This window comes from Electrophorus electricus, chromosome 14 (assembly GCF_041902795.1).
Source record: "Electrophorus electricus isolate QZ-2024a chromosome 14, ASM4190279v1, whole genome shotgun sequence".
NCBI classification, from domain to species: Eukaryota; Metazoa; Chordata; class Actinopteri; order Gymnotiformes; family Gymnotidae; genus Electrophorus; species Electrophorus electricus.
The window spans coordinates 17,910,771-17,933,192 of record NC_137510.1 but is presented as its reverse complement, the minus strand read 5'-3'; the positions used below and the strand labels follow the sequence as shown (position 1 = coordinate 17,933,192).

The 22,422-nt window shown below is 35.7% G+C and overlaps 2 protein-coding genes across 4 annotated transcripts; one reads left to right on the top strand and one right to left on the bottom strand.

Annotated features, from left to right (window-relative positions):
* The first annotated feature begins 501 nt into the window (after positions 1–501).
* Positions 502–3,457, top strand: LOC113580856 (trypsin-like). Its single transcript, XM_027015675.3, has 6 exons — positions 502–555; positions 983–1,139; positions 2,043–2,141; positions 2,255–2,415; positions 2,733–2,869; positions 3,155–3,457. The coding sequence occupies exons 1-6, from the start codon at positions 516–518 to the stop codon at positions 3,305–3,307; spliced, it is 747 nt and encodes a 248-aa protein (XP_026871476.1). The 5' UTR covers positions 502–515; the 3' UTR covers positions 3,308–3,457.
* Positions 3,458–3,594: 137 nt separating this feature from the next.
* On the bottom strand, positions 3,595–19,467 carry cblc (Cbl proto-oncogene C). Of its 3 annotated transcripts, none has more exons than XM_035530412.2 (11): positions 17,990–19,467; positions 13,660–13,806; positions 13,283–13,439; positions 10,581–10,702; positions 8,986–9,123; positions 8,814–8,901; positions 7,299–7,430; positions 6,346–6,549; positions 6,009–6,164; positions 5,289–5,332; positions 3,595–4,320 (listed from the first exon to the last, which is right to left on the bottom strand). In XM_035530412.2, exons 1-10 carry the CDS (start codon positions 18,373–18,375, stop codon positions 5,330–5,332), a joined length of 1,533 nt encoding a protein of 510 aa, XP_035386305.1. In that variant the 5' UTR covers positions 18,376–19,467; the 3' UTR covers positions 3,595–4,320; positions 5,289–5,329. The 3 variants fall into 3 exon arrangements, with proteins under 3 accessions (XP_035386305.1, XP_035386304.1, XP_035386306.1); XM_035530411.2 differs by lacking the exon at positions 5,289–5,332 and having other exon boundaries at positions 17,990–18,472; positions 18,909–19,467; XM_035530413.2 differs by lacking the exon at positions 5,289–5,332 and having other exon boundaries at positions 17,990–18,267; positions 18,909–19,467.
* Positions 19,468–22,422: the final 2,955 nt, after the last annotated feature.

Sequence of the window (22,422 nt, the reverse complement as noted above, 5' to 3'; positions counted from 1 at the left end):
GTAATATCCAATGTCTGAAACAGATTATTTTGGAGTATCATGGTCAGTAAAACATGTGGCTAATTCACACAGTGCTTGGCATCCAATGAAGGACAGGTGGAATTATAACTACAGCATTAAAAGTTGACAGTAATAAGGATATAAATGATGATAATAATAATTCTGATAAGCATGTTACCTAATGTTGTCCTGGATTGACTAAAATGACATGATTCAGTTAAGGTGATTTGGCTGTTAGATTTTTAATTAAGAGTGTACATTTCTGTTGTTTCAATTATTGGTCATGCCAACCAGTGATATGCCTTCTTACAAGAAGTTAATCATTGCTTTGAATCAAGTGTGTGTGTGTGGTGTGTGTGTGTGTGTGTTTGCATGAGAGAGAGAGAGAGAGAGAGAGAGAGAGAGAGAGTGAGAGAGACAGTGAGTGAGTGTGTGTGTACACACTAGGTAAGTGGGTGAAGATGATATATAATGCCTGAAGGGCAGCCACTGTTTGGGCTGCTGAAGTGTTCACCATGGCATTGCTCATTCTGCTGATTCTAGTGGGAGCTGCTGGTAAATCAAAAGTCATTTTCACATCTTAAATTTCAGTGTATGTTGTAAATTTAACCAGCTCAACTTCACTGATTTAGTGCCTGTAATGTTAAAAATGATTAATTAGTGACAATATATATGGTTGTCACCTTTAGTTTTAAAAAATCTGAGTTAGCTGATGCCTATGCTTCCAGGAGTGCTTGAGAAACCAGAGAAGGTGGGAAAGAACTTTGCCTGGAATGCTGGTTGCTTCTGCTTTGAACTCAAAGGCTGAACCACCTTTGCTGAAGAGTGAAGGGTAGAAGTTACTGGCACTAGCTAAGAACTGGGAATATGCATACTTAGAAATTAGATAGGAGAGAAGAGGTTCAGTTGTGGTCTTTCTTGTTAAACCTCAGCTGCTGCATAACTCTATCATATGTATGCGTGTATGTGTTTGGTATTGCAGCGACAGCACGCAGCTTTGATGGAAGGATCGTTGGAGGCTATGAGTGCACCCCTCATTCACAGCCATGGATGGTCTCCCTCCACTATGGTTATCACTTCTGTGGTGGAGTGCTCATCAGTGAACAGTGGGTGCTCTCTGCTGCCCAGTGTTGGTACAAGTAAGTACTACAGAATAATATAGGAGAACTTCCTTACTATTGGTTCCTTCCCATCAAACAATTTAATTTTGTTGGTGTAATTCATAGATCATGGGGAAAATAATGGAAACATTAAGCAAAATATTAAAAACTTATAATGGTGTAGGACCACCTTTTGACTTATTGCTTGACTATCATACAACCATGCTGAGTGATATCTGCATATACTAAATACCATTTCATGCCTGTCCATATAATAATAATAATAATAATAATAATAATAATAATAATAATAATAATAACAACACGTTTACTTTTGTGTTACTATATTACTTATATAGTCTTAAGGCTCAAACCACTTTAAAATATGTGAAAAAAATTATGACATAAGAACAAGAAATAATAAATATTTATTCAATAGTAAAAACCACAACATTAACATTAATTTATGATATATAAATAAAAGATAAAAAGCCAATTATGGATCTGTCATCATCTACTGTCATATTTCACAGTAAGCAATAAACTTAGTTATGTGGTGTTGAGCCTGTTCTTTAAGTATCTATCTGTTTCCATCATTTCATCTTGCACATTTTTCCATATGCTATGATTTTTGAGACTCTTCAGTTCAAGTCATTTAATCATTTAGTTTTTTTTGTGCCCACTGCGACTGCATTATATCCACTAACTCTTTGGATTTCTGTAGCTTCTTGTTGCTTTTTATCTGACTTCTTCTGTAGCTTGTCTAACTTCCCTACGTAAAAACCTTTGTCCTTATTCCTGTGCTGTTTCAATTATTTTGCTCAACTACCCTAATAAAACTGTCATTTTTGTGCATTGCTGTGATTTTCAGTTAACTGAGAAGTTGAAAAAGTTTATAATTTTCTCTTTGCCATTTTCTCTCTTGTCTTGTCCACCTATTAGTCCATACAGTATGCAACTTATTGTGGGCGATCATAATGTACGCATGTTTGAGGGCACTGAGCAGCTTCTGAAGACAGATAACATTATCTGGCACCCCAAGCAAGTGTTTCCCAGAGCAGTATATACCACTAACACATCTCACTGTCTTTTACTTTTTATAATTACTGCACATCCCACTGAAACACTTTGCCTCTAACCTCTCATGTCTTTAGTTATAATTACCAGACTCTGGACTATGACATCATGCTGATTAAGCTCTTCCATCCAGTGAAAGTGACTGATGCTGTGAGACCTATCTCTCTGCCCACTGGCTGTCCATTTGCAGGAATGCCATGTACTGTCTCTGGGTGGGGATCTATCTACTCTGACTCCTGTACGACCTTCACCCTCATCTAAGCAAAATTCTAAATTCTACCAGGAATATTGACATTTTAGTGTGAATGCATTGCATTATCCATCAGATCTTGGCCTTGGAGGCATGTGTATCTTTTGTATCTTAGGGATCTATGAATGTAAAACTAGTATGGACATGATCTGTGGAATTGTCATAGTTTTTTTTTTTTTTGTAATTAATTGGCATTATCCTCATTGACCAAAGGGTATAATACAGAATAGAGCTGTATATATAGATATGTAAAAGAGATGGTTTACAGCATGCATCTGCTTTGTTTTCTGTCATTCTCCAAACAGCATTTATGCCCTTCCACCTGCAGTGTGCTGATGTCCCAGTTGTGAGTGATGAGGAGTGTGAGAAGTCTTATCCTGGCATGCTGACTCGTAGGATGCTGTGTGCTGGTCATCCTGAGGGAGGCCAAGATGCATGCAGTGTACGTACTCTCACACTCTTAAGCATGCAGTCTCAGACCTTGCACAGGCTTACACAGGCAGCCGGTGAAAGGCTGTCACCGATATATTACCTGACTTTACATGCAGAGTAAGAATTTTGAGTGAGACAAGTTGCTTCAAGGGAGCGAGACTCATTTAAACTTGTGATAAGATGGTACATGGACCTAATACTTTAGAAACACTATACAGATAAATTTTTGGTCATGTCTGAAGATTTAAAGCCTCTACTGAAATGTAAGAGGATCTTGGATTTTTTTTCTTTTCAGAGTGATTCAGGCAGTCCGCTAGTATGCTATGGAGAGGTCCATGGCCTGGTGTCATGGGGTCGGGGCTGTGGCCTGCCAGGTTACCCGGGTGTGTACACCAAGGTGTGCGAGTTCCTCTACTGGATCAGGGATGTCATGGCAGCCAACCCTTAGTTTCTGCTTGAACCCCACTATTCATTCAGCATCCTTTTTGAATTTTTTTGTTGTTGTTGTTATTCCTCCCTCATTCCTTTTCATCAGTGTGTAATCCTGTATGATTTTTGGAATTCATTTTTTAATGCTTAGCTCTTTAAAGCGTTTATCAGAAATAAGTGATAATATGGGACTAGTATATAAGAATAAACTGTGAGTTACATCCTTGCTGTGTCAGTGATGACTGTAAAACAATACTATATCTATGATTAAATGTTATTCAATCAATGACCAGAAACAGAACAATGTTTGAGTTAATGTGCAGTTTATTTTCATTTCTAAAATAAACTGCTAACTGTTATCAGTAAGCTACTTTGGTTGCCCCATATTAGGTATTTCTTATTCAGGCAAACAGATAAGAATTGTAAATACATTGTTTGAGACAATGACATGAATATTAATTAGCTACAGCTGTCCTACAGATATTTTTTTCATATGATCACTGGCTGCATTTCTGTCTAAGATGCTTTGTAATAATACTTTTAATTTATAAACATGTAATCTTTGCCCCACTGTTATGTTCAGCATTAACAGTTGTTAACAGAACTACAATCCTTTAGTCTACACCTAAATTTCAACTTACTGTACTTCAGTATATGTACAGTCATTTATGTAGTAAAAGTGAGGCAAAATTTACACTTTAAGACAGTTGAGACAATTAAGAATATGTGGTTTCATTATGGATTGATGGTGCCATAAATTATGCTATGGATAAAGAAATCTGTTTTGGACTATTTGACTGATGCAAACACAATTTAATCTTGCATTATGTTGGTTTTCATGGTGAAACCCTGGTGATCTGTAAATCCTGCAAATGCAGCACTGTTAGGATGAGACATGTCTTCCTGAGATCTTTTGACTGTGTCTTCCAGTTGATAGACCTGTATCGACCAAACTCCTTTCCTCTCCCTGTTCCCTTTATTTGCCTTTTCTCTTTTTTACTGACTTGACCGGCCCTGCCCATGGTACTCCACCTGAATAAAAAGGAAAGAAGAGAGAGGGTTTTTAAATAAGCAAATTTGTTTTGCTAACATCTGCCACAAGATGTCAATATAAAAGCATGAGTTTGCTTGTTTTACTGAACCTTTGGGTCTGTGGACAGATTCGACAGATTGGACAGACTGGACAAACTGATTGATTTCATTTTTTAAAGTGCAAATTGAAACCATTTAACTTTTGCATGGATATAGCAATTCAGATGTAATTGTGATATAGTGTGTGTGTATATTGGAACAGACTTCTCAAATCATCATCCTAAAAAGCAAAATTGCTCACCAATTGCAATCAGGAAATTATAGATCTAAATAACTTGATCTTAAGAGATCTTACCTATAATCTAATGTAAATGTACAATATGTTCAACTGCACCAGGACTGCCTCTGACCTCTATGAGGACTTGACCAGTGCACAGAGCTTCAGTGTCGATTATGGTTGAATAAATCATTACCGCTTTTACTGTATACTCCGCATTTATGTACATTTAATATTTTTAAGATTTTCTAGATGCATTTTTAAATTTAGGATAATTTTTATGGCTTTCTTCTTTTTTTGTAGCAACCAGACATTGCAGCAACCAGTATGTGCCAATGTGTACCTTATGCATGTGCAGGTTGCTAGGAGAGAAGTAAAAGGGGTTAGAAGACAGTAGCACGTGAGGAAGCCACAATCAGAAAGGCCAGAATGGAAATGTAGGTGGGGACACTTGAGTTTCCACTACTCAGGGGAAGCATATGTTTTTGACAGTCATATAATGACAACTGCAACTCATTACAGTAGTCCAGTTCAACAGTGATTATTTCATTTTTGTTGGAACATTACAAATCTGTAACCTAAAAGCGTAACACATTTTAGCTCCTGTTAAACAATGTTAAGTGTAGTAAATAAACATCTTTAATAGCCACTACATGTTTATTGTTAAAAGAATATTATAGTAGTTTCTTACAGCTTCTGCCTAACTGTGAGAGTGATCGATCACTCTGCTCCTCACTAGAGAGAGAGAGAGAGAGAGAGAGAGAGAGAGATGGGTCAGAACACAGAGAGAAAAGACTGCCTTCATTCTTCATTGGGATGATTTAAGAATATTTATTACAATATTTAACACATTACCATTTTGTTGTCGTGAACTAAAACATGACTGTCAGCTATCTGTGAACTCTGTCAGTCATTTTAAAGTATCATAACATGATAGTCCTTTATAGCATATTTAACTTTGTCATTACCTTAAACCCTCTAACATAACATATTAATATGATATTTTAGCATATGTTGCATTTATTAGTTTTTACCAAGAAAAGAACAATCACAATTACACTAATTTATTATGTTATTAAAGTTTTGTGTTCAATTTAAAAAAAAAATTGATCTTACCCAAATAAGGATGCTTCACTCTGATTTAGCTGGTATGCTTAACCTTATTTTGGTTATTTTAACCTTATATAGACCTTATATATTCTTGTATATTTTGTAAAAACATAATAGTTTACATGTTTGATAGGTGTCTGCATATTATAATAAAACTATTACAAAGAATGCTAATTTACTGATGGATTCAGAAAAAGGCATCTGTATAAATTCAAGTTTTAAATGATAAAATACCCCTATTCCCCCACTTCTGGAAGTACTGAATTACAGGACATATTTATTGCTCTGAGATGACACTCACTGAACTGCTGTGTCCCTTAGCCAACATGTCCATTAAGGAAGGCCTGCCAGGTGGTATGGGGGAAGAGCAGGAAGAGGAAGTACAGGAGCTGTGCTTTGGGGGGAGGGGAGGAGGCATTAAGCTGGAAGTAGGGACCTGGCACTCCTCCTGCGATGCCTGTTACAGCAGAAGGGAGGTGTCAGTGATGACAAGTATGCAACCAGACAGCATGATTCAAGTCAAGCATAGTGCAAACACATCTGAGGGATGTAACAGAGGATTTCTAGTGTGTTAAATGTGTATGAAAGGAAAAGGTCACTTCCACCACAACTGTATAATGCATGTAGTGCACTCTCACCCTTTTCATGGCAGCCAGTTTTTTCATGACTATTTGAACATCTTCATGGTCATCTTCCTCATCATCTTCCTCATCATCATCATCATCATCATCATCTCTTCTTTCAGCTATTCTGCCTGTTGTGGGCAGATATGGCTCGATGAGGATGGACTCTGTCCCTCTGATGTCACAGCGGCAGTAGGGGCAGGTGTGTGCATCTGATTTCTGTGTATGGGGATTAATAATGTAATGCATCTACACACACATGCACAAGCACATATGCACTCAGGCAACTGGCCAGAGCAGTGTACCTTTAGCTGCACATAACTGGAGAACATGGAGGAATGAAAGCTATTTAAAGTACAGTAAAGAATACAGCTTCTGGTATAGCTCAAAAAAGCTTAATGCAGTATTTCAAAAGGAAGTAATTTACAACATAATTTTTAGGTTCAACATGTGTAAATATTTTATATGCAAGCTGATCTCTGTAGCTGTATTTTGTTTTGCATAAAGATTTGAGTTCATTGGAAATTACTTTTCCAGTGAAAGGCAGCAGAAATGCATGTGACCTGCTGTTACACATGTCAATGCTAGCTTGCTCTTGGGTGTGACAGTGAATGCGAAAGCAGTGGAAAATTAGACACACACACTTATGCACACACACATACACTCATGCTTGTTGAAGCACAGACAGGAAGTCAAGTTGAGGCTTGCTGTGTTTTTTATAATTCTGAATCACTGTCTGAACAATGACAGGGAAAAACACAGAGTTGTGTATTCAGATACTATACTACATTTTGAGGGCATAAATGTTTATTTATTTATTTATTGCTATTGGCAAGTAACACTGTTCCAGTCAACATTATGTTAAACGTCATCTGGCAGTTTATCAGATATGAAGAGTGAGCTTGTTATATAATATTGTCCAATGTGTTAAATAATACGAATTTGTAATGGTTTATAGATCACCATACCTGCCAGCCAGTCAGGCAGGGGCGGCAAAGCAGATGACCACAGGGTTGGATTCGTGTGTCCTTGTCTCTCTCTGTACAGATCTTACACAGCTGAAATGTGCTGCCAATTTCACAATATAACTCATATTGCTCCTGCAAAAAGGAATATTTTGGAGACACAGAAAGAGAGAGAGAGAAGGAAAGAGTGAGAGCGAAGGAAAGAGAATTACATCAAAGTAATTGAAAGCTAGTATTTTATGTTGAAAAATCCATTCATAAAGCCATTAAAAATAAAATAAAGTCAAAATTTAATGTGATTTAAATGAGTTAATTCACCCAGAGATTGTAAACATTTGAGGATATGAGCAACCTAATTCTGAAAAAGAGCAAATATATTTTCCCAATCAGGAAAACTTTTAATATAGATAGTTTTTGTTGTTATTTCAAATTCAATTATGCCTTAAATTTAATAATGCCTTCTAGTTCTGCTTTGTCTAATAATATAACAGCACCAGTCTTATTTTGGGTTCTGTGCACTTTCATATATCCGCAGCTTCCTGCATTCTATAGCTAAAGAAATTTCTTCCTATGGGCAGGGCTACTAAATCTATAACGGAAAGCAAACTTAATACAAGATTAAACAGGCGACTGTCCAGTCGTTCCAACACCCAACCAATTTCCATTCCCATAAAATGTTTAAATGCTCCATATTTATTCTAGACCTGAAAGCATAGGAGCATTTGGCTGTGACCAGTATGATACATGCCCTGGACAGTCTAGGACTCATTTTAAGATATAGGTGTATTAGTCATTGTAACTTTACCTGGACACAGGTGATTCAAACTATAGGCTAAAAATAAAAATAAAAAGTAGCCTCTAAAAATGTCTGCTTATAGGAAATAAATGTTAACAGTTACAGTAAAACACTACAAGTTAATATGCTATATATCACACCTGTTAGGGGTGATGCACATTCTACCACACTATAAGAATATAATTTTTTTTTTAACTACATCGCATTAGCATAGATATGAAATACACTCAGCTCACTTATCCAGAACAAACAGAACTAATAACCTTAAGAGTAACTATCATTTGTACCTTGTAGGTACTCCTCAAAATAAAATGGAAATGACAGTTCATGAAACCTGATCATGCAGAAGGACAGCAACCAGTAATGTTTATTAGTTTGCTCATATTACTTATGGATTATTAATGCCAAAGTTCATGGTTTGTTAATGATAACAAATGATATGTAAGTAAATGAGCCTTTATATAGATAATGATATACATAATGTTAAGAAAGGGAGCCTTTATATGGTGTTCTCTGTGTGATTGTTATTGCATCATTAAAATATGCAGAAATTGTAATTATTTGCATGTTTAGAGGTGGTTTATTTTAACATGAACTAAATCAAAGATATTATATTATAGTCTTCAGCTTTTGAAACATGCACTACAATTGTAAAATAATGGTGTGCTTCTGAATAGGTTGACTATCTGACTAAAGCAAGCTCTTCTGAGGACGTCTGTTACCTCTGTGACCTTAACTCGACCCTTCTGTGTTGGCATGCACAAACTTGTGAGGTCAGGGTTCAAATCACGGCCATCTGGGTACAAATAGCTGCAAACATATGCATTCCAGGTTAAGATAATATCTTGTATCCTTTGAGTTTCTACTATGTAAGAACCTACAGTATGCACTCACCAGCCCTCTCGAAATCCCAGTATAAGAGCCTGGTAGAGAGGAGTATTCTCTGGAATTGTCTGGACGATGTTGCCATCTGTGGTCACATGACCGATTGCCCACTGGCCCATTCGTGTACAACTGAGGCGGAAGATGTAGCTGGAAGCACATGCATATGCAGTGGTAGCTCAGTGCTTAAGGTACTTGACTTGGATAGTTGTATAGTGGTTCAAGCCCCACCTCTCCCAAGTTACCACTGTTGGGCCCCTGAGCAAGGCCCTTAACCCTCAGTTGCTCAAGTTGTACTCAGTCATAATTGTAAGTCGCTTTGGATAAATTCAGGTAAATGTAAATGCATGAATCTAAGAATTCTTGAAAGAGATGGTAAAAAAATAAAAATAAAATGTTCATAATAACAAACACTTGCTGGCTCACTACCCAGCAAGCTGCTAAGCATTCTAAAATGCTTTCCTTTCAACTGTTCTGTTAAAGGAACTGACGTGTTGTTTTTATTAACTAACAATGTCTTTACGACTGGGACTTCCAAGACCTGGGAAATATCAACAGCAGGAATCAGTTTCATTTTCATTCACTGAAAATTACTTGCCAACTAACTCATGGTTATTTTAGGGTGCATTTACACATAGCAGCCTAGTTTTGATTAAAACAAACAGTGGTCCAAGTTCTGTGAGTGGTCCAGAGTTCTCTCTAGGACATTTCGTTAAAGCAAATGTGAACACAGCGACCACCAGTGCGGTTCGTTTAAACAATGACCGCAATACAGATCAAAGTCAGGCCCAATGGCAGCACACTGACCAAACACAGGACATGATGTCATGAGATGTGTCCCTACACATCAAGCTGAATGAGCCGAAGTCACACATGGACCAATGTAGTAGAGATAAAATACCTCATTAATATTTGCTTCAATGAGCATATCTGTGCTGTACTGGGAAAATGTCAATGTATTCAAATTGCACTCACACTGCTTGCCTCCTTAATGCATTTTGCCAAATCTTCCCGAGTTTTTGATGGGTAAAAGTAGCCCACATTCACAAACCCTACAAGCGCATTTAGCACATAATTTTTCTAGCTGTTCAGTCAGGATGTGACGTATCTATATGATTTTCGCTTACATCTTTTGGTTCAATAGCAAATATGTCAGTGTGAATGCTAAGCGAATCAGGAGTAAAATCCAACAATGTATAATTTTTTGCTTTGGTCCAGACTAGAGGAACCGAATTACAAATCTAAACGTGACCTTATAGTTCTCTGGTTGAATTCAAAATCCCAAATCAAATTATTAGTTTTTAGTAGTAATTATTAGTGACTAAGGAAAATTAGTAGCCTAATTAACATTTGTAACATTAAAAAGGGTGATAAATAGGCTAAGTAAAGCAAATAACTGATAAACAAATCAGTTAAATTAAACTGGATATACATTCAAACAAAGTATAATTTATTTCACTTTATTTTTGTTTTAGCTTGTTCTTTTATACTCTTCTTATGCATTTCTCCTTCTCTAACATTATCTTTTCATTTTTTTTAAAATCATGATTTCTTAAAATGTTGACTCGCTGGCATTCTCTACTTTTTTCTATTTTCACATGGCTTACCTGCCAGGGCGGTGTCTGTGATGTGCCAGTCTGGCTCTAACTTGGTCGTAGGTGAGGAAGGCCATGTACCCTGGGTGAGTAACTGCTAAGTGATTCCAGTTTCTCAGCAGTGTCAGCCAGGGCTGAGGTGAAAAGAGATTAAACTTAATGTATACTTTCTGCAAAATCATAAGAATTACTGAAAGAAAATGTAACTCAACAAAAATAACATGGCTAACAAGAACAAAAATTGTTTATTATAAAAATAGTATATTGGAACCTATGAAGGGATACAAGGTAGCAGTAGTACTTTTCAAGCAGTGTCAGCTGGTGAAAAATATTCTAGGTGGGGCTGTTTGTGACAGGCTACTCAGTAAATTTCAGCAACCATCCCATTACAACTTCTCACAAACTACTAACTAGTGTTCTGTGTAATAGCCAGTAATAATTTAATTGTCAATAAAAATCAACAGACAAATAATAAATGACAATTATCACTGCAGCTACAATGTGCTCAGATAGAAGGTACAGCATAAGATTACAGACTGAGTCTTGTTCAGAAACATACAGGAATATTAGCAAACACAATATTAACATAAAAAGTAGGAATTTCTAAAGATCCAAATATTGTTGGATGAAGTCTTAGGCTACATACAAAGAAAACTACATTTGTGACGTAATTTTATGCATGACACATAGTTTATGTGGCTGCCACAAGTGGCCTTATATTGTCTAGCTATAAATTATAGGTTATCGCAGCTGTAAATCGAGCTCATCTTAATTCAGTTCACCAAAACTACCACTAAAACACACCTCTAGCTAACGTTAGCAAGCTACTAGCTATACAAGTTAGCTAGCTCAGTTCGCCAGAACCACTAAATTAGCTACACAACAAGATAGCTAACAAACTACGTTAACATTAGCTAACTGTTAAATAACACTAACGCAAACCTACGTTTCACTAGCTTATTGGTACTATAACTGAAAACAACTACCACCAAATAAGTGTATTTTGTGATACTTTTTCATCTATAGCTAGCCAGCCATCTTAGCAAATCACTCAGCAAAGTGTAGTTTCTCCAGTAAAGTTCTCTAAAATGGATTTTCGAGATCACACTGAATTTCGGGGCGACTGGAATGCCGTGTTCATCACTGTCAATTACGTCAAATATCCCTACGCCACCATGACGTGAGTCCTACGGATCGGAGTAGGGGTGTTTCGAAAGGTGTGACGTGTTGACAGTAGGTGGAAACACACATTTAACTTCATTTGTGATTTCTGGAAGCACGCCCTCTGACGTCAGTCTTACAGGCGTATCCAGTCTTCTGCCAAGTGTTGCGCTACTAAACAGCTAATGAGCAGCTTATCCAAAGCAAGTTTTTACAAGGACATAAGGTTCTGCGTGGAGTAGGAATTCAGCACAACACAACAGCACAACAACCTTGTTTGTCTCACCGTGTAACTAACAGCATTTTTTTTCAGCCAATATGAGTAACCTTTTGGACATTTTATATTAAAGAAAATGTTCACTAATTATTAGATTTTTTATTATTCAGAACACCAAGAACATTCTTTTTCAGATTGTGATTAATGTGCACAAACATATTGGGCCAAATTCATAAAACATTTATGGTATTTATCTGACACTTTTATCAAAAGTGACTTACAATTATGCCTGAATATAACTTGAGCAATTAAGGGCCTTGCTCAGGAGCCCAACAGTGGCAACTTGGAGGTGGTGGGGCTTGAACTGGTAGAGTACCTTAACCACTGAGCTACCACTGCGCATCATATCACCAAATTTAACGTGACATTACCTGCAAATAGGGAGTAGTAACACGTTTCCTCATTCATATGGATTCATATGGATTGCCAGCATATTTTACAGTTTGCGTGATATATGGTCAAACTCCATTTTAACCTCATTTGCATATGGCGTTATCGATTTATAACGGAATACTACTTCTCAAAAATCCTATCCAACAGTAAATTTTCTCTAATAATGTTTGGTTACACATGCAAGTTATCAAGAAAATTCTACATATTCACCCTTTTAGCTATTGACAAATTTATTTAAAAGGCACATTTTTGGTGAACATGATGGCAAAATTTGCAACTGGTGCACAAAGAGGAAGAAGATTTGCTTGAGCAGGGTCTCAGAATACCACAAATGTTAGCCATAAGAAATGTTTATTTAGGTGTTACAGAGGAACAGACTATAAAGAGATATAGACTGAGGAGAGATTTTTTTTTTACTGCTCTGCCATGATTTAGAAGAACTGAAGTCTTCAACTCAGAGCATCCATGCATTCCCCATCTTGGTGAAATTTACTGTGTTAACTTTTTATGCAGCTTGCAGCGTATCATTACTGGTCAGTCATCTGTCTCTTGTTGTGTGTCTTTAATATGTATGCATTCATTTAAATGTCAGTGTTGATTGTCTGTAACCATGGGCACAGGTGAATTTACCGCAGTGGTAAGTTGACACCAGTGTACTTATCGCCACGATAACTTTATGAATATGAACATGTCGCACACTTTGTATGTTAGAGTATTATTTTATAAATATGGAGTTTTATTCACCGTCAATGTTTATGAATCTGGCCCACTGTATATAACATTATGTAAAGCAGGTGAACATTATCTTTAAATACTTATTGCATACTTTCAATAGTCTTAACAGAATGTTCACAATAAATTTTGTTCTGGCTACTACTTGTACCTGAAAGAGTCTGGTGAAGATATCAAACTCAAAGATAGAAATATGGTCGTTACAAGTGAGATCAACTGTTGACTTCAGGGCCATGGCCTCCATTCCCTCTTCAAAACCATGTACCCTTCTTAACTGCTGCTTAAAATAGCTCCACTGAACTATACACCTGAGAGTGAAAGAGAACAATGAGGTAACTTTACAATACTCAGGGGCACGTCATCTTTTGCATGCATAATGCATGCATGCATTGCATAATTCCAAATTCTTTGGAAGTGCATCAGATGTATGACAAAGCACAATAAAGAGAACTACTGTTGAAGAGTCAAATAAACCTGTTGAAAATAATTTGTAACTTAAATTCAAATCTACATGGTAGATTTCCTCACTTGGTTCCAAATGCACTTCTCCAGAACTCCTTTGCCTCTGTCTTGGTTAGCTTGTAGGTGTCACCCTGAAATTGACCACCTGGAAACAAGGCTCGTAACTCCCACAACATGTGGCTGAACAGCAGAGAAAGCTTGGTCAAGTTTCTCCTGAAAGAGATAATGATATTAGAATAACAAAAAAATAGACATTACATATCAAGAAAAAAGAATATTTCAGTTAAATAAATTAGTAATAGGGCACAGGTGGAATTCCACTGGTTTATGAAATTGTCATTTACTTATATTCATGTAACAAATAAAAAAAATACGCTGTAAATACAAAATTAGAAATTATAGACTTTCAAATACATTAACACTTAAAAATAATGTAAATATGCACATGGAGATGCATGCATTCTAGCTACAACAAACAGGAAATCAAACAGTGACATTTCCTGTCCTGACTCTTTGCAGTTCACTAACAAAACTTTCCACTGTTAAATGACCATATGTAAAGTAGCTCCAGGGCAATGTCTGCATCACTGCTGGTATACCACAGAGCAGCTATCGTTCACAGTCCTCTTAGTTCAAACTGTTTATATACTTGTCTGCAAGTAATTTTGTTTTTCAGAAAAAGATGAGGGAAAAAGTAATTTCATTATTATTATCAATAATAATGTTATTAAGTATGCCAAACTGTTAACTGGTAGCATTTTGTGAAACTATAGCAATTTGGGAAATAAGCCAACTATCCATAAAGACTAAAGATAATGGTTAAGTTTTAAAGCAGAGCAATCTTGTCACTATCTTGTCAAAGGCATACAGAACTGCCCTGGGTGAAGCATGCACTCATGCAACCCCATTCTTATCATAATCACTTTGCACATCAGCTGCTACAGGAACAGAAAAGAAACTTTTGAAAAAGGTTTATAAAAATCTAACAAAATTAATTTTCCTGGTTTAGTTTTAAAATTGATTATGCAAATGCCATTTATTTGTTTAGGTGTATGTTGTATTGTCCTTTCCATACATTTTACTGAAAGCCATCAGTCTTTTGTTGCACACTCTTCTCAAACCTTCTCATCATGCCTTTTACTCCTTCTGCATATGATTCAGACCTTTTATAAGGACTGATGTTTCCATAAGTAACTGCAGTTGTTGTTTATTCTTAGCTTTCCACTTTTTCAACATTTCCACTCTTTAGCTTATGCCTGGAAATGTGATTGTAGAAAATATAATACATAAACTTCAATACAAAGTCTTCTCTGCCAAATTCAACACTCTTTCCACTCCCTTAAACCTACTCAATAGCTATCTACCAAGTACCATTATTATACTCTGAACTCGGTTGACTGACTGTTCTAGAGTCTTGCACTCTGTGTACAATGTGATAACCTTTATTCACGTTGTTCATGAGTAACCTCATTTTGACTAATTTATATGTGCACACACACACACACACACACACACACACACACACACACACACACACACACACACACACACACACACGTGTGTGTGTGTGTATGTCATCTATTAAAGAGACCTTTCTTTGGAGACATGTTTTGGAGACATGGTACAGCTCTACAGAGAACAAGATGTTATCATTCATCAGTTAAATTTAGAGTAAATAGAGCTGACCAAAAAAGGACTGGTCACCAAAACGTACAGCTAAAGAGGTTAATCCAAAAACATCTGTCTCTCTGTGCTTTATACTGTCTCTCTGTGTCTTTTTTACTCATTTTTAAGCACTATTTAACATTTAGCATTTATGTGGTTTCTTACATGAATGTTCAATGCTGGGATCTCATTCTTGAGCTTATCATTAAAATTGGTTAAATAATTTATTTTAGTTTAATTATAACCAGTTTTGCTAAGCTACATAAATAACTATATGTATATAGTGGTTTACTCTGTTTCCGCGTTCTGTTTGATTGGGTTCCGAGTGATGGTACTTGGGGAACTGCCTACCAAACTTACCACCTCAGTATTGCTTTAAGATGGCCATTTTTATTGACCTGCCTACTGCAAGCATTGTTGTTGTTTAACGCTACCATTTTAGGCTTCATACTTGCTTTGTTCTGCGGACGGTGATAGCCATAGAGCTTATTCTGAATGTTCTTTGTGCACACTACTCACTGACAGCACACTTATGAAAGTTTTCTGGATGATCATTAATAATAATAATAATAATAATAATAATTTTAACTATAATTCAGATAATTTCAACTAATATATTTTCCTTCTTCAGTGGCAATCGTGATAACCAATAGAAGATATCCAATAGTAAGATTTTCAAATTTCACAGAACTTCAGTTATTGTATGTGAGCCAAGAACCAAAAACCTAGTCATTTTAGTCGGTAATAAAGTCAGTATTAAAAGTCATTTGATACCGTATAACACAGTAAGAAAGTTCAAGAATTAAATTTGGCTACTGCAAGGTCAAACACTGAAGATGTGATAATGTGTTCTTTTTAACATGAACACATTGTCACATCTGTCATATTTTGGCACATTTAGTGTAGAGTACAGACTTGTCAAGCTCCAGTGAAACATGTTGGTCGATGCTTGTCATTTAATATTTGCAGACAATGTTCTGAAGATTTCATTAATCTTAAATCTAAAATTCAAACAATTACTTCAGATTCTGTAAGAATAATGACATTCTTGTGGATATTGCTATGGAATGATTATGCTGTCTGCTGAAGGTGGCTTGAATCACCTGTTGATGTGTTTGATTGTTGAGTATCTTGATGTCTGTATGTTACAGATTTTAATAAAATGTCTGCACAGGCTTTTCAGTAATTTCAATACATATCTTTTGAATATATCTTCTGAAAGGCAACATGTGATGAGTTATGTGAAAAAAACTCAACAACTCCAGCATGTAAAATCTGTCAGTATAACATGACCAAATGTTAATTATCAACTTTGCTCTGTTTCTTTAAGACAGCATTGCAGCATTGCTAATCGGTGGTTATGTTGTGCCAAGAATTAAACATAAAATAAATAAGTGGATAAATAAATAAATAAATGGCGATGCTATTTATAAGACTTCCTTGTACCTTAAAACTCCTCAAAGCTTTTAATTGCTGTTTGGTATTGGGATTTCTTTTAATTTCCTAATCTATTACTATTTCAATATTTTCATATTATTACTATTATATGTTTTCTGAATTATTTTTCTTTTACATATCTTGTCATTGGGATTTATGTGTAATATTATACTTCCATTTTATTATTTTTATTGATGTATTTTATGCTGCTTTTAACCTAGAACAAAATTTCATTGAAAACTTTGAGCTGCATTCTTTGTATGAATATTGCTAACTTCATTTTTCTCATTATTGTCTCACTTTAAAACATTTTCTTTTTCTGAGCTTGCTTGTGAAGCACACCTGGACTATGCCATTTCAATTTTGTGTTTAGTCATAAAGCTCACGTCCATGCTTAAGCCTTATGCCAAGATACAGGCTTCAGCTGGCAGAAGATAGTTTTCCTCTATTAGCATCATAATGGAGTAAGCTTCTAGTGCTCATACACATGGGCTATTAGTAGTCAGAGTAAATCAGCAACTTGGTGCACTCTTAGTGTAGAACAGGGTGAAAACCAGTCACACTGTTTTTAGTTTATAAAGGAGTTCAATAAAAATTATCATATGCATTACATTTGTAAAAATGAATAAAGATAGTGGACATTTATGGCCATCACAGGACTGTAGCTACAGTTTTTTTTATTTAAAAGAGAGGTTATGACCAAATTATCATTAAAGTAACCACAGAGTTGCATTTTAAAATTTGCTAGTATTAAACAGCTGGTACAAATTTTCCTCTGGGAAAATGGTTTCTGTGGTACAAGAATTATATTTAGTGTGTTTTTCTTGCCTTGTTACGTGACTTTATAAATGTATGACTTTTAGCATATTAGCTGCGGAAACAAATTCAGAGTGAATGAGATATCTTTAAAGGCTTTTTACTGTATTGTCATTATTGGAACATTTTTTTAATATATATTCCTCTTGTATTTTATTGAATCTGAGATTAGTTAGAAATTGGAGATTAGTTAGAATTTAGAACTAATCTCAGTCAATCAGTTAGAAATTGCATTCTTATGTACTGGGAATTAACCAGTTTTCTATAGTTATTATTGTTTTACATGGTGTGATTATAAAGGATAGTTCGGCAAAAATGTTTGAGACGTTTTTCAGATCTCTTAAAAATTCAACACAGGGTTTTCAGATGCAGAACTTGCCAAACATTTTTGCGCAGGTATGGTAGATTTCAACACAATTTGAACGACTCATGAAATGTGGAAATGTTTGAAATGTTCTTTCAAACTGTCTCCTCTCACCTGTAGCTGGACATTTCCTCAAATATCTTCTCCCTGCCCTCCTTGAAGAGCAGGATGGCCCTGTCTGTCTTGTCCAGCAGGTGTCGGACATGGATCCTCAGGTAGTCCCCCTCATCTCCTCGTGTAGTGGCTATGGCTAAGCCCCTATAGGGAGCCCACACATCCGTCAGGAGGTTTCCAGTCTCCAACACCAGTTCAGGTAGGTATGGGGGGCTGTTCTTCAGACCTAGCCGTGGGTCAGTACAGAGTCGGTGCAGTTTGTCCAGCCTTTTAAGCACCTTGTCAAGGAGTTTACAGTCAGCATTGGTAGGGGGCTGGGATGTGGAGCTGGACAGGTCAGGCTCAAGGTATTGACCTAATCCCACTGAACTTCCAGCCACTGCCATTAAGGATGTGAAGTGGAACCCTTCTCTCTGTTTGTTTCTCCAATGTTCTTACACAAAGAGGTGCACGTGGAGCAAAGGCCAGGCCCTGTTCCTACCTCTGTTGAAGATATAGCATGTATCTAGGAGAGCAGTGATCTCTATGGCACTATATGTCATTCACTTCCGTTATGTAGCCTGAACACTACCTCTGTCTGTCTATGCCAAACAACTAAGTATGAAAATTATGAGGCACCAGTAACAATGTGGTCCTTCATTTAAACATATCATCAAAATCAAAAGGTTTTTTTTAATCAAAGGTAAAGAAAGCTCTGTAAATGAAGCCAACTACTGCTCATCCAGCATTCAGGCCATTAAGTAAGGCCCCCCTCCCCCTAAAGTCTTTGACTCACTCTGTGATTCTTATTTGAAACCACTTCCTGAGGTATTCTTTCTTCTTTTAACTAATGAGTACAATGCAAATACACTTTAAACAGCACTTCATGTCATTTTAACTGATCAGTATAATTAAATCATTTTTTCAGAGGTCATCTTACCATTCTGATATTTTGTTCAATAATCCATTTTGTGGTCCATTTCATAACTTGTTGTTAAATCCAACTCAACTCATGTTATAATCCCAGTGGTCTCACAAAATCTTTCCCAGAATCAGTGAAGGTAAAACAGAGAATAATGTGTCATTTAATAAAGTGAGCAGTGCTGAAACATTCAAAGTTTATGCTCAAAAGATTTTGCTCAAAAATAACTGTCCCAAAAACTCAAAACAATGAAATCTACGCATCCTACATCCTACGCATGTAATAATAGCTGCAATGGATCAGCATAAATTTGGAGAGAAACAGAGCTGCCTGCTCTGGCAAAATTCCTCTCCCGCACTATCACTCCACCCCTTCTCACAATAACACTCTCACTCCCTTCACCACCCGTGTGCTCTCACTCTTGCTGTCCATCTGATTCTATGTTTAACCCCAAAAACAATTACAAAAAGAAAAAGAAAAAAGAATATATATACATATACAAAAACAAAAAGAGGAACTATTTTAGCTGTGGGCATTAATGTTTCTCTCTCTCTCTCTCTCTCTCTCTCTCTCTCTCTCAGTCTCTCTCCCTCTCTCTTTCATATGTACTCTCTTTGATTAGTTTCCGGGTAGTAAGCAGGCAGACAAACAGGTTAGTTTTCTTTAGGCCTCAAGAGGGCAGAGAAGGAGTGTAGTATCATGATAGAAATATATACCAAATAAATGCAACGAAAAGGAGACAGTGGAAATCATTAAGCTATTAAAGCTAACCAAGTTCTTTGTAACAAATACTACATTTATTTACACAAGGTGGGGACAGTATATATTTTGTGATTATTTTAATGGGTGTATTCATTTATTGAATATTTAGCTAAAATCTCCTATATATAGGAGAGGAGACAGGTGTCAATAAGTCTTCACTTTGTTATTATAAGCAATTCCAGGTCTTTTAGATGTAAAAGGGCAATAGGTCATTATTACAGTGATTCTTCTTTATGAGCCATTATACTGACACCTAGCGTCCAGATATTTCCGATATTCTGTACTAAACTTTAGTTTCCCCTATGATAAAACAAACAGCAATGAATAGCCAGAGAAAATAGCAGTAATTCAGAGTCTTCAGAGGCCTTAGCATTAAAGCTTCCATTAATAAAAACTCCCAAACAAGTTTGCTAACCCTAGTCAGTAAGTAATGTGGAAGAACTAGTGACAAATAATTCAAAGATGGACTCGAGCATAAGGACAGGTCTCGCAAAAGTTCCAAAATGCAAAAGCATCAGTTCATACCAACCCTGGTCCTGGTGGTTATCCATGTGTTAATGATGTACAACTACCACAAACCATTCCACCATACAGTAAGTTTTAACTTTTGTCTTGCATTATTATACGTAGTTATAAGATCATTGATTGTGGTAAATCTGTTTTAAACATGGCCACCTCCAAGTGGGGGGACCTGCTCTATGGAGCACAAACTGGTTCATTTGAGGACTACAAAGCAATTAGATTTTTCATCTTATTTTTCATAAAATGATTTGCACTTTATTTATTATTTTCACATTTTTTCTATAACCACTATCATAAATATTGTTTCCTACTTTTTAGTGGAAAATGACTTAAATAAAAATGAAAGTAATATATTGCATATTAAGTCTCAGGTCATCAATCCAAAGTCAGGTCAAGTTCGAAGTCTTTTGGGCCTCAAATCCTATACATTTTTCCATCTTCTTAATTGCCAATTACCTGTTCATATCATTTATATGTACAAATATACAAATACAAATACAATAAATGTACAAAACTAAACAAGTACATACTTTTGGTATGGTGATACTGGTAGAATATATCATAAATGAATAAATGCAGGAAATATTAGATATTTATACTAAGACATTTGCCCCTATATTAGTGCTCTTTTTAATGCTTGATTTAACCCTATATACCCCATAGTGGCCTTTGATGGCCTTCATATATTTTTGATTAGATTCTGAACAATACATTTGGTATGAATGCAACAAAATGCAACTGATGTGAGTCACTGTACACATGAATGCCTTGCCTTCAAGTTGAAGCCTAAAACCATAGCTAAAATGAATTAAACATATTTGTTTTGACTAAATGAACAAATATTTCTAAGTTTGTCAAATCCAGCTACAAGTCACATGATTGTGATTGTTAACTTGAGTCATCACCATTTGGAAGACCAACAACAAATATTTGACACGTGCAAAATTTTGTTCACTTTTGTTCTCAGGTAATTTTGTACTAATATTAAGAGCTTGATTCTAAATGGAAACCACTAATAATGTAAATTGAATAACTACAGTAGGAACCTTTACCTCATAGTGTGCTAAGAAAATTCTGTTATGAATTTTTACTGCCCTCTAGCCCTAAGAAATTGTAATACATAATGTAGATGCACTGATTTTTTTTCATACAAAGCACAAATTAGTTTACTGAAAATATGTAATATAATACAAATATATGTGTGCTATATATTATATACTTTAATTCAAATAGGTTAAGTAATATTGCTTTTTTATTCACCATCTGGTTAGCTGGTAAGTGCATCTAGGAGGTTTATATTTTAATAATACTAAGCCCCCTTAGGAGAGCTCTAAAAGCTCTAAAATGTTTGGCATGAGTAGATAGTATTGATATATGTTATATGACTCAAAAACTCATACTCCTCAGTTTAAAATATTAGCACATTTTTACAGTCCCTTCAATAGCTGTGATATATCTAGTGAGGGTTTGATAAGCCTATACCACACACAGAGCTGTACTTTTTTGTAAGAATTGCAGAATACAAATGCAGAAGGCTTTCTGTACAGAACATAGCTTACAATTAACGCTCAACAGCACAGGTCATGTTACCATGTGTAACTTTAAAAATATATACATATAACTTAGCATACATTTGATTTGGCAAACTATTAGATAAATATTGGTTTTGGTTTCCCAGAGTGTTGGAACACAAATGACTATAGTAAATTCAAGATAACCAAGTTACACTTTCACATTATAGTTTTTCACAAAATAATTTTTGGTTTATATATCCTAACTGTTACAGAGCTTCCGTTGTCTAGTAGAACTTTAATACAATTAGTGAAACTTCAGCTTTGAGGACTAGTTTAATCGTAACAGATTGCAACTGGTCAAAAACTATTGAACAGATTTACTTTGTAGAGGCATGCATTTTTTAAAATCAAAATAATGTCATTAAAAACAGTACGAAATTTGACAACACTCTTTTACGTGTAGCAAGTTTTTTTTTTTTCTTTATGACTATCATTGCCCCTGGCCTGCTCTCATACATCTCATACCCTATAGGAAACTACCTACTTCTCTTTGTGGATTTATGCAAATTCTTCATGAGGTTCATGAAATGTTCTTACTTCTGTTTGAAGCTTATAATTCCATGGGTTTTGAAATCTCACAGATATCTTCTATCACACTATCATGGCACATAGATGATATTACAGGTTATAAACTGACACTCTACAGCTGAGGGTCATAAAGGTGTTTTAGGTAC

Bases quoted from the DNA above. Each gene is read 5' to 3' on its own strand.
- cblc (XM_035530411.2), bottom strand. From the start codon at position 18,375: ATGGCAGTGGCTGGAAGTTCAGTGGGATTAGGTCAATACCTTGAGCCT. The intron at 8,902-8,985 runs GTGAGTGCATAC...ATATGTTTGCAG, and splicing joins CTGGGATTTCGAGAGGGCTG to CTATTTGTACCCAGATGGCC. The intron at 6,165-6,345 runs GTGAGAGTGCAC...CTGCTGTAACAG, and splicing joins AACTGGCTGCCATGAAAAGG to GCATCGCAGGAGGAGTGCCA.
- LOC113580856 (XM_027015675.3), top strand. From the start codon at position 516: ATGGCATTGCTCATTCTGCTGATTCTAGTGGGAGCTGCTG. The intron at 2,416-2,732 runs GTACGACCTTCA...TTCTCCAAACAG, and splicing joins ATCTATCTACTCTGACTCCT to CATTTATGCCCTTCCACCTG. The intron at 2,870-3,154 runs GTACGTACTCTC...TTTTCTTTTCAG, and splicing joins GAGGCCAAGATGCATGCAGT to AGTGATTCAGGCAGTCCGCT.